Consider the following 12,265-nt stretch of genomic DNA (forward strand, 5'->3'; position numbering starts at 1 on the left):
ACTCTGGGTGTCACCGCCATCCTGGCTGGCTGGGACAAGGTTCTGGGATTTGTCTCCCCAGCAGTTGCTAAACTGGCTCAGGCTTGGTCAGGATGAATGAAACAATTATCTCCTGGATCAATGCAGTAAGGAGCAGTGAACAGTTGATTTTTCTTCCCTAAGTAGGAGAAAGCCAGCCCCTGGCTGCAGTGGTGGCCGTGGTGATAGCTGGATGGGACGAGGGGACCTCAGGCTATTCAACAGTAAAAGAAAGACAATTGCTGGTGCTTCTCCAGGGAGATATGGAACCTACACACCAACCAGGTTTTATACTTTCAAACAGGCCACCATCAGAAAGCAAAGAGACCTTAGGCCTAGCCCAGCCCCAGAAAAGTGATACTTTACCCCAGGAATTCCCTGCTTCCCATTGGTACTTAACATTTTTCACTCTGTTGTGACTGCTCTTATTTCCTTCACTCTTGCGGATCTGTGTTGGAGGGACATTGGAAGGGGCCCAGCTCTGGCACTTGCGTGAGCGGACACACACAGGGCGGGTGTCTGCGCCCATCCACTCTGAGATCCTCTCAGCCGGACTGGCTGCCAAGCCGTTCTTGGATGAGCCTCTCACTGAGCGCCCACAGGGCCCGGGCCGTCTCTTCGCTCTGTGCTTCTGGCGAGGGCATGCAGCGGCAGCAGTTGTTGAAATACATCCCTCCCAGACCCTCCAGTTCTGGGGCAGCAGCACAGTACACAGTGGTGGCAGCTCCCTGTTGCTGGAAATCCAAGAAGAAAGACAAAGTTGTAAGAAAAGGAACGACGAAATCACATCATTTCAACTGCCTGGGCAGTAGCGAGCCTCCCCCAGGTGGCTCAGTTTCAGCTGGATCTTGGCATAGCGAAGGGTACTGGGCTGAAACCACATGACTGTAAAAAGCATAATGTGAGTATCCTGGAAAAACGAGTTCATAAACTCCGCTTGTAAAGCTGGTGTGACTTTTGACACCTCATATAGGAACAGGCTTGGAAAAGAAATACACATATCAATACGTCGTGGCAGGCGCCTCTTCCACGCAGAGAGAAAGATGGTACCTTCTGAACGTGCAAGAACAAATTCACCCAACCCCTCGACTTCTCCATGTATCTATAATGTAATTCGATACCACATCAGTTGAAGAATTTTCTGACAAATCAACCACTCTTAATTATGGTCCATCAGGTAGAAAACCCAATTGGGGCTGGTGCCAGATCATCCGTTTATGCTTTGCCCACGGTGCTGCTAGGGGAAGGATGGGCAATGCTGTGTTAAAACATTTAATGCACACACATACTCCTAACCGTACATCCATACCTAGCACAAATACATAACACATTTCTTAATTCATCCGGATACCATGAAAACCTTTTTCTAAATGTCGTATTTGTCCCAGATTTACAATGGGATCATGGGTAAGGGGGTACATTTCTTTCCAGCCCATTTCAGAACGTAAGTTGCAAAGAGTGCAACTGATCACTTTCATTCACCTTTTGAGTAAGTTGGGGCTGTGACTGGGGATGTGTGCACTGATGGGGCATCATATCATCCAAACTGACAATACTGTCACGGATGCTGTAAAGAGGGCAAGAAATCACTTCGCTTTGCAAGCCATAATTAAAAATAATAGGCTGCTGTTCAGAGGGAGACACGGTTGGCACGTCTCTAATTTAAAACCAATACAGTTTATCTAGCATCTTATGATTATGTGTTTCACAGCTCTAACTGCATCCACTAATTTTCAGCTGATAGGGAGAGGGGTTGCAAGAGAGGACTGGAAAAGGTAACTAAAGATACAGTTGCCCCTACTAGGCAAACAGTAAGGAACTTTGATGGTGGGGGAAATGGCTTTCTGACCCCACCCAAATCTTATTTTCTGCCCCTGCAGGGTTTACATTGTGACCATGAAGGGTGCTTACTGGAGGAGTTTCCCTCAAATGGTTTAGTTTGCAATCACTGTGCTTGCATTCTAGGATCCCTGGGAGAGCCAGGTCCATTCTGAGAACTAGGGTCCTGAGAAAGGTGTTACGATGTGAAGAACGTGCCACACGGAACACTTGGGTTTGTTGTTCGGTTTGAGCTTCTTCAGTGTCAGGGTATGTAGTCACATTTGAGTTGGTCTGAAAATTGGTCAAATCTCTGGGAAGGGTGTGGCCCGTGAGTGAGACAAAGACTTGGGTTTTGATAATACCTGGGTGCTTGAAGATACTGGCCAAGCCCCATTGATCCTGAATTTGACCTGACTTGAACTTAATTAAATAGCAACTGGTTTGTTACCTCCCCAATCTCCTTCCATTACCATGCCCACTCCAAATAGCCTGATAGTATCCTGGATTCTATCCTGGATTCAGCTGTTTCTTTTCCCATTGATTTGTGTGGCTCAAGTCTAATGGAAATGAGTTCATGTCATCCAAATTTCCTTTCACTGAATTATTATTCCTAATAACCCTGAGCTTAGCACCTGGCACATTTATCAAAACAAGTTCAAGTGGTTTATCTGGCTCTACTGCATCACATGTGGGGAAAAGGGAAGCAGAAGTGTCTCTACAGACAAACTGGAGAATTGAGATGCTCATCCAGCTAACTCAAGCCAAGTATCAATTTGGTCTGGAATCTTAGCAGAGTTCTGGTGGAGATGGTGTTCTGCATCAACTGCCAGATATCTGTCATAGATTTCTATTTTACTTTGCAGCTGCCAAAACCACCAGAGTGGCCAAGTGACTTGCCATTAACTCCTGAGTGGTGGGAGAATCCAGCTTACTCATTTCAAGTCCAGCCTCCCGCCCCCTATGCCACAATGGTTACACTATTCAGCCTTCAGTCGTATGACAGACTGGCCTTTCACTGTTCTGCCAATTGTGGGGAAAAACCAAAGCAGTCCACTTGGGAAAGCAAAATGCAGAATTCTTACTAACTTGATAAAGTATTTTGCCACTATGACCTTCTGTAATGATATCATGTTGCACTTTTGCATTACTGGAATGGTATTTTTGCAAAGAAATTCTGCAGTCCCTTTGATTCAGAATGCTGTTGATGCGGGAGCTGGGGACCTACCTTTTCCTTCCATGGAATCTGAAGGCAATTACAACTGGTTTTGTTTCATGCCAACCTATATTTGGTTACAATGCTGAGAGTCCTACCTTTTGGAAAAACCTAACTTTCTATCAGGAGATGGCTTTGATTCCTTTGCCTCTAGGCTGGGAGTGATTTACTATCTAAATTCCATCACAAGTGGCCCTGGCTTTGCAGAACACAGTACACAGGAGGGGCACCTGACAGCAAACACCACCTTCTCTACTCCAAAAATCAATCGTCTCCCTTTGGCAAATTCTCCTTCTCAGATTCAGGCTTCGTGCTGATGGGTACTCACTCTACTTTCCTCCCTTGCTGGACATTAATTAAGCAGTAACAACATCTTGTTGATCCCATGCACACCACCCCTTTGGTCTCTTGGAGAATTCTCTTTTCAGCCGTACCAATGGCAACCTCTGAGTGACATCTTTATATGATCAGATGTGGCGACAGTTTAGTAACAAGTTCTCATTTCTGGCTCATCAGCTTTTCGGTCTGCATATCATCAGAACAAGACTGAGCCACATTAGTGAAATCTCAAGAGTAAAGAAGCCGGTACTGCCGATACAAGAGAAAGCATTTTTAAACCGATTTAAAAAAAACGTTTTTAAGGCGCACTTTAATCACCATCAGATGATTTCCATACCAGTTTTGGGGGCATCAGTTCATAATGCAGAAAAGATGAAAGAGTCATCTAAAGGAAATAATGTTAACAACTCCGTTATAAAATACCTGAAGCAATGCCTTGCTAGTTGTCACCATTGCTTACTGATCCATTGTGATAAAATAATACCTTGACATACAAATAACTGGCTGGAGCTATGGGTTCCCCTAAAAGATTTTTTTTTTTTTTTTGAGAATCATTTATCAGAAGTCTGTAGATTGTATACGGTAGCTAATCATGGGAAATGGGGGAGGTGTGTCTATCCCGCAGCAATGGCAATGAGTTAGGGTGTTGACGACACAGGACTGAGAATTTCTGGGAAGCCCAGTAGAATCTTTAATCATGCCCGAATGCCATTTCCTATCGAGTCAAACATTTGTGAGCTGCCAGAGGAGAACTGTGCAATCAATCTTGATAGTGTATGTAAAATTACCCAGGACTCTTGTTTGGGATTAAGTTAAGAGTATCTTGGTAATAAGGATTCATCATTCTCTTTCAAAAATCATTTGTCAGATTTGTAGCACAATCTTCAACTACAGAAAGGTGGGATTTAGAAAGCAGTTGCTGTTTATTTGTAGTTGAGGCCCTCAGATCTAAATTATCCATCCTTCCAAAACTCTGTGTTGGGATGAAAATGTTAAGTAGCTGCTTTTCATCAACATTCATTTGATAACTGCTAGCCATCAATTTATAGTTGTCAGCACAGAATACAAATGAATATTGACTCCTTTAAAGGAAAGGGTACAGAGGTTTCTGATAAACAATATATGGCAAAGAAAAAAAAAACACCCACATATTGATATTTGTAATGCATTGGTTAGTACTCTAATATAATACAGGGACACATGATACACAAGGTTTTGTTTTCAGGTTTTTCTATTTTAAAATGCATGCTTATTTAAAAGAAAGACTAGATTCCTGTCTTAAAGTACTTAACTGTGAGATATATAAGAAACAGACACAATATCATGGCATATCTATATATTCAATGATAGAGAGTAGATGTTCTAAGATTGCTTTCTTACAGGGACATTGCACGGCAAAGGCTGAATTAATCCACTTATGCAAAAAGTAGAGGTATGAAAGGAACACACCCTAGAAGTTAGATTAGGCTTGGAACACCAAGGGCAGGGAAGGAGAACAGCTCTTCTGAAGGCGAGCAGTGTTTCCAAGACAAAGAGGTGATCTGAAGTGAGCAGGTTTGGCTAAAAGGAAAGACATGTACCTCTTCAAACCCTGCCTACTTCCATTGTTCCTCATCTGGTGTCCGTTGGGTAAAGCAACCACTTCCCAAATGCAAAGCCGCCACCTTATCCAGTGACTCTCTGAATACACCACTGGGAACAGAATCATTTATCAGAGAGCTGCTGTGGTGGAGATGAGGGGGTGAGCCCTCATGTCACGGGTGGAATGGATGGCCTTCTCCACGCCCTGTCTTTCCCTGTCTCCCAGTAACTCTCCCCCTGGAGAGTGTATAACCACTCTCCCAGAACGGTGTAGAGGTCATCTCCAGATACCTCGGCGACTGGGATACAGCCATTCCTCACAATTACAGCTTCAATCTCTGATTGGAAACACAAATGAAAGCAAACTGCTCCAAAAGGCCACGTGTTCCCCACTCGCTGTCCAAGAGCAATCTTTTAGGGGACACGTTTGCCACGAATTCCATTAGTTCATAAAGTAATGCAGCCTGTACAGGAATGAGGCTCATGGGCCTCCCTGGCTCGGTGACGGCACCAGTAAGTCACCCTCTTCTTCCACCGTGATACTTCTATAATGAAATTATACAATTCAATTTGGAGTAAGTGCTAACCAACGAACACGCCAACTTCCACCAAAATGATGGGAAGCAGCAGAAGCCAGCAGAGATGTCTAAAGACCTCAGCTCTGCAAACTGCCCAGCTTTTTCAGTGAGTTGCAGCCAAGGAGGACTATTCAAGTGGCGACAATGACTAGCGTTTATTGAGAGGTTACGATTCGCCAGACTCTGTGCGGAGAGCTTTGTAAGCATTGTCGTCTAACCCTTACCTAGCTCTATGAGCCAGGGACAGCATTCCCTTTTACAGAGAAGCCTACTCGGTACCAGAGATCAAAAGCAGCTCGTCCAAAGCCACACAGATAATCATGTAGACTGAGTGACTTCAGACTCCGTGTCCATGGGTACATGAAACCTGCTCCCCAAATATGTGACACAAATATTTGGACGTGACCCATTTCCTCATCAATGTCTCTCACAGGGCTCTGGCTTCCTATGCCTCTCTGCCTGCTCTGCCGCCTTCTCTGCCAGGCTACGTCTGACCACGAGGTGATGCCCTAACGTGGCCTAAAATGAAATGTGTGGGCTATCGTGTGTTCGCCTGAGAAATATTAAAGGGAGATTTTTTTTCCCATTGTTGATTTAGTCAGGGAGCTACATTGAAATGATATCCATTTGGATGAACCAAAATGAAGACTCAGCACCACCTCGGATGATCCGACAGCAAGTGACCCTTACTAAAAAGGTTGTCCGATTCAAAATGCCATCTCCAGGTGCCAGATTTGCCGAACTAAGGAACCTACTCTTTGACGACAGAATTTTTTCAAAGCACAGACATCCCAAACAAGTGAAACGGACACAATCTCCATCTTATCAGTTCCCACGCATGTAGGTGCGAGCTCCGACGTGTTTCATTAGGTTTGCAGAGAAAATACTGATCCATCCCGCGTACTGCCCCTCCTCCAATGATTCCTCACAAAGTCATTCCTACAGATTCCTGACAACTGACTCCCACAAAGGCCTTGAACAATCCAGGCTTAGATACATGCAAATGCTTCCTGTAGGTATTGAAATGTAACTTTCTTCCTAAGCCTTTGGGAGTTTTGCTAACTCACAGGCTGTTCTTAACCTTTATTATAGAAGAGGAATGCGCTCGATTTCCCAAACAGAAACAGTGAAGATGATCAGGAAAGCAAATGTTTGCTTTTAGGCTTTAAAAGTGTGACAAAGTGTGCCCTGCTAGAAAGGTTCACAAAGGTAGAAAAACCTCAGGCTCCTTTTTTCGGTTGCCTCTCCCGTGACAGGTGAAGAGTGTCAATCCCCAATTGACACTGGGGACAGTGTCTACGAGGGGGGCTCGATGGCAGTGGCACAGAGTGAAGTGCCAGTCCATCACCATAAGTGCAACAGGTTCAAGCACAGACCACAAACACAAATTACAAGGGATACCTTGAGAGAAACGCATGCAGGGGGAAGAGGGCCATGCAGCTTTCAAATGACAGCCACGTGTTCACAGCCTTCTGTTCAGAGAGAACCTGTGAGCTGTCCTGGGCCCTTTCCTGTTAGCCGTGCAGGCATCCCAAATATGACGCCCCCAAATCCGAGTCTGGCTAAAGGGAAGTGTCATACAAAGGCCACGCCATTCTCCCTGACAAAAGACATGAATTTCTTGCAAGATCACTAAGGAGTTTTAAGAGGTTGACTTGAAAACGAGAGTAGAGTGAGTTGGAAAGCCAGCAAGAATGTGGCTCTTACTCCTCTGTGAAGTATTTGCAGGAATGAGCCTGGAGACCAGCAGGTTCAGGATGGAAAGCTGGAAAGAATTCTTTCCTAAAACTTAAGTTTTAGAGAAAAATACGCAGCCAGTCCCAACCCTCCAAAGGCGTCCAAAGCCATGTTTGTTCTGGGAAGGCCAAGGCATGGGAGGATGTTAACTTGGGCTATCAGCAGGATTGAAGGGCAGGGTGACCTTGCTACGCTGTCAGGGCCTGTGTTTCCAAGTTGACAAACTGTTCTGAGCTTTTCCATGAAATGAATGAAGCCCTTTTCGTACCTCCTCCATGTTCCAGAATTCTTGCCATCGACATTCCAAAGGATCTGTGACAGATGGATGTCTAGTCTTAAAAGGGACGAGTCGTAACATTCAGAATTATTTTATCTTTCTGAGACCTGCTGTTATTGTGAGACCCAAGACATGCTTTGCTGGGGTTGGGGTGAGGGTACTCCTAACGAGGGAAGGAAAAAGAAATGGCTTCAGAGCAATCCATGTGGGTGACTGCATGCATGCTTGTTCCATCTTCCATTCGTGCCTGCCCAAAGTGTTCTAGAACTGACTGGACCTGAGAGGCTGTCTCATTGGAACTAAGAGAAGGTATTGTCGATGATGTCTTATATCCATGGAAGAATTCCCTAGGCATTCCCTCTGATGCTGCCTGCTCAAAGAAGTTTCTTTGCTCTAAGAAGTTTCTTTCTGAATGGGGATGAAAAATTGCATTGGGGTATCCATTCTTCCATGGTTAGTTTGAAATGGCCAAGCAGAAGTGCCATAGAAATTTGCCAGCAAATGGGAATTGAACAATGAGAACCCTTGGACACAGGAAGGGGAACATCACACACCGGGGCCTGTTGTGCAGTGGGGGGAGGGGGGAGGGATAGCATTAGGAGATATACCTAATGTAACTGACGAGTTAACGGGTGCAGCACACCAACACAGCACATGTATACACATGGAACAAACCTGCAGGTTGTGCACATGTACCCTAGAACATAAATTTAAAAAAAAAACATTTGCCACCAAAATAAGCATCTAACTGATAGTGTCATCCTTCTACATGGAACAAATCTGATGGCATGTCACTGAACTTTTCCAACTGGGCCACCTTGATGCCCGTGCTGAGGGACTGCTGAGTGTTTATAAGAGATCAAAGAAGATACTTAGTGTATGTTTATTTGAAACATTTTACACTTTTACTCTACTTCCTTAACCTCTGTTATGGTTATAGCTAGCTCGTGGACTGCGTATAAATGTATGCATCTGTATTCGCCATGTACGCTGAAATAAGCCTTTGAAATTATTGACAGGCAGAATTAATGAGCTCAGTTCTAATAGCGCAAAGAGTATCTTCATAGTACAGGTGAAACAAACAGCTTCCCCCTTCCCTTCTTCTGCACAGAATGGCTCTACGAAGTCTGCCTGCCAAATTACGTCTTTTAGAAAACCAAGTAGCTGGTTGTTTTGTGAGCAGGCAGGATTTCAGGACAAACCACAAACAAGCTGTTTGTTTAGATTTTCAGGTTGACAGTTCGTTTGCACATATGCCCCTTAAGTATTCTATAACATAGTCTGAAAAAGCACTGAAGGAAAAAAAAAACACACACAAGGTCTCTGCTGGGGCCACATCATGGTAAGGAATTAACTCTTAACTCTGCCTTGCAGAAACAAATTCAGAGGATGTACTTTGCAATAATTCAGATCTCACAGGCAAAACCCCCAATGTCCAGCCCCGCTATTTCAAATCGGGCATGACTGCGTTAGGTGTGTGGATTTCCATAGAGAGCTCACTGGAACAGACCATTTCTCAGGCTCCAAGACGCTGGCCTTGTTAATATTTCATTTAGAACATACTGTGGCGAGCATCTCATTTATATTACTTCCATAATTAATGGTGATAGCTTAGGTACTGCCTTTACAGAGAGAGATCTCTTCACAGTGGTCGATGGGTAATGAGAAACAATAGATATTTCATTCACCAGCAGCGTGTTGCTAGTTAGTAGGAAATGATCGTGTGTGCTGTTGCTTTAATTGCCCGGGTAAATAATTCTGCCTCGGTGTTAGTGAGCATTTTAAAGCACTTGATGCAAATAGACTAGAAACAAAACGAACAAAAAAAAATTAACCTTGATTATGCAACACCTTAGCATAGAAAGTTACAAAGGTATGTCTTTTTTAAAGTTTGCATTCTATCATGCAAATATTATCTAAATATGCATGTGCTGACTACTCATCTACTGTATTTTAGGAAATACAATTAGGCTGCCTTTCTCTTCCCCTACGTAGACTGTAAATAACTGTAGATCTTTCTCTTGTTTCCCTATGTAAATATATGTAAATACTAACAAGCTATGCATGCTGCAATTCTAGGCAATTTCAGGTACTTTTATAATATGAAGGCATGTACTTGAACTCGTTTGTTAACAGAGGGGAAATAACTCTCTCAAACTCTTTAAAGCTGAATAGAAATTAAAGATTTCTTCCTACACTGTTGTGGCCTCTATTGTTTGCCTTGTCTTGCCGGAATGGAGTGCCCCACTCCAGCTCTGACCTTCTCCCAGGAAAGACACGCAGCACGCACAGACCCGGGAACAATAGTGGAACTACTTGGTTTGGATTTTTTATACTTCCGGGTTTCCTAAAAAACATCTAGAATCACAAAGTAGGTTTCTTTGTATCCTTCTAGCAAAAGAATCTCGATGGAATGTAATTCCTATTCATTGTTCCCTTACTGTGTGCCTTCTATCTCAAAACACTACTGAGGGTCCCATCATTTCCATCTCAAAAATACGCACACTGAGTCAGGTCAAGACCAATGACAAAAGTGACAACACTACTAAATGCCACCGAAGCCCTCATTCTTTCCCCTACGTAATAGGTCAGTAAACTACTTCTGCAAAGGGACAGAGATTAAGTAATTTAGGCTCTGTGGCCTGTATAATGTCTGGCACGATCACTCAACTCTGCTATTGTTGTGAAACTGGCCACAGACAATGTCTACCCAAATGAACGTGTCTGTATTCCAATAAAACTTTATTTATAAAAAGTAGGCAATGGGCCAAATTTGGCCGGCAGGCCGTAGTTTGCCAATCTCTGCTCTATACACAATCAAGACTCTTTTTAAAGACTGGTAACATTTCCCTTTTTAATTTGTGTGTTTGATGGACCACGGAAATGATTTGATCAAATGAAAATTCTCCTTCTCTTTCCTGCAAGTGTCATGAAATAAACAGGTGAGCAAACATGAAATCACCTGAGCTTATAAAACAGGGTGCCTTCCTCTGACAAATTACACTGCCAGGTTTCAATTTAGTTATCTTTTTGTTTTCATAAATAGGGATGGAAGAAAAAAGTCTGAAAGACAAAAGTGAAAAAAAAAAAAAAGAAAAGGGAAAAAGTAACTGAGCAACATTTACTCTTCAATGAGAGGAAGGAGGCTATTACCTCAGGTATCCATGGAAACCAAGCAGTGCATAAACTTTTTAATGGCTGGAAAACAGCGTTTGCGTTTGAAGATGTTTTTCCCAAGTATGATGCTTCAGTGTAAATGCATTAATTGACAGTTTCCTTCGGGACTTTTTTATTGAAGTTTCCAAACTTAATTTGATGGCACAAGGGACTCTCTGGAGCCCTTGAAGAATGCTGCAAAGTTAGGTCTTTAGAAAACCGAGCCAGCTCAGGCAACGTGTACAAATCCAACTCTCTTGCAAAGCAAGTGAAGAAACAGATCTTATTCCCTGTAAGTTTCACCATTAAAAAAAAAAGAAAGAAAAGAAAAAAGAAACCCTCTCTGTTCAGCTAGGGAAGGGAGAGGCCCTTTCTAACCTCTATCGAGCGAGAATCAATATCACCTCTTCAGTCCTGGAGGGAACTGAGAAGCAGCAGGAGGAAGAAAGATCCAGGTATTTTTGCAGATGGGGTGGCAGTATGGGATGGTAGGAAAATCCCCTGTGCTGAAGCCAGAAGTCCTCACATTGGAATCCTGTCTTTAACACCTGTGACAAGCCACTGAGCCTCAGTTTCCTCATCTGGAAAGTGGATATAATAATATACCCTTCATGTGGTTCTTGTAAGGATGAGTGATAACAGTTGGCCATTTCCTGGGCACACAACAGGTACTAGTTCAAAAGCAGCTATAACTCTGATTATTACAAGTTTAAAGAAGGAAGCATACACATCGAAGTACAGATGAAGCCTGCACCTCCGTTTTGTGGGCCTGCCATATAGAGACTTGCTGTCACCTGGCCCCAGTACCTCTCCTTTAGCCAGATCACCGAGCCCAGGTACAACATACACACAGAGGCACTCGCCAGTCCTTTCACCATTTCTAGATCTCCCTTCCGAATCATCCTGAGTTTTTCATGTCTTCGTCCAGGGAGTGTGACGCTTAATAGCTGCTTAGGGACAGTTAGTCTAATCCCAACTGTAATGGCCAAAAAAAACGAGCCAACTGTAATGGCCAAAAAAAGGACCTATTATTACTTCTGATTCTCACAAAAGCCTCACTTCCCACCAGGCAGGTATTACTGTAGTGAGTGGAGACAGAGGCTAAAGGAGGTGAAGTAACTGATGGCCAAGCAACGGGGCAGTGCTGGAACTCAGATTCAAACTGAGGTCTGGGTTCAAAACCCATATTCTTGTTGGTGTGTAATGTTCTGACTCCATACTCTATACCCTTTGTAGCACCCCAGAATCATGCATACATTTGAAAACCTGCCCTCAGATCTGAGAAGGGGATACATATTCCCTGCCTGAGCCATTTGATCCCTCTGGTGGCCAAGCCCCTCTCCACAGACCGTCAGGGACCTTTCTCCTCCTTTCTGAGCTCCATTTCTAGGGCCTAAATCCCTGGCTTCCCACCAGGTCTCTGGGGGATGTCATGTGATTTTGAACAGTACAGACCAGAAGAGGTCTACGGTACCTCCCCTACAGTGTTCTCTTCTGCAAATTGCTCTTCATGCAGAGGAGGTCCTGAAGGCTGGCAGGGCTCAG

At 43.8% G+C, this 12,265-nt stretch overlaps 1 protein-coding gene across 1 annotated transcript in view; it reads right to left on the reverse strand.

Moving 5' to 3' along the window:
• Nucleotides 1-7: 7 nt before the first annotated feature.
• WWOX (WW domain containing oxidoreductase) overlaps nt 8-12,265 on the reverse strand; it is a 1,226,505-nt gene continuing 1,214,247 nt past the window's right edge. The window contains exon 9 of the mRNA XM_011990088.1: nt 8-752. Within this exon, the coding sequence (XP_011845478.1) occupies nt 564-752 (189 nt within the window). The 3' untranslated portion in view covers nt 8-563. The remainder of the gene's footprint in view (nt 753-12,265) is intronic.

This window comes from Mandrillus leucophaeus, unplaced genomic scaffold (assembly GCF_000951045.1).
Source record: "Mandrillus leucophaeus isolate KB7577 unplaced genomic scaffold, Mleu.le_1.0 Scaffold37, whole genome shotgun sequence".
Taxonomy (NCBI): domain Eukaryota; kingdom Metazoa; phylum Chordata; class Mammalia; order Primates; family Cercopithecidae; genus Mandrillus; species Mandrillus leucophaeus.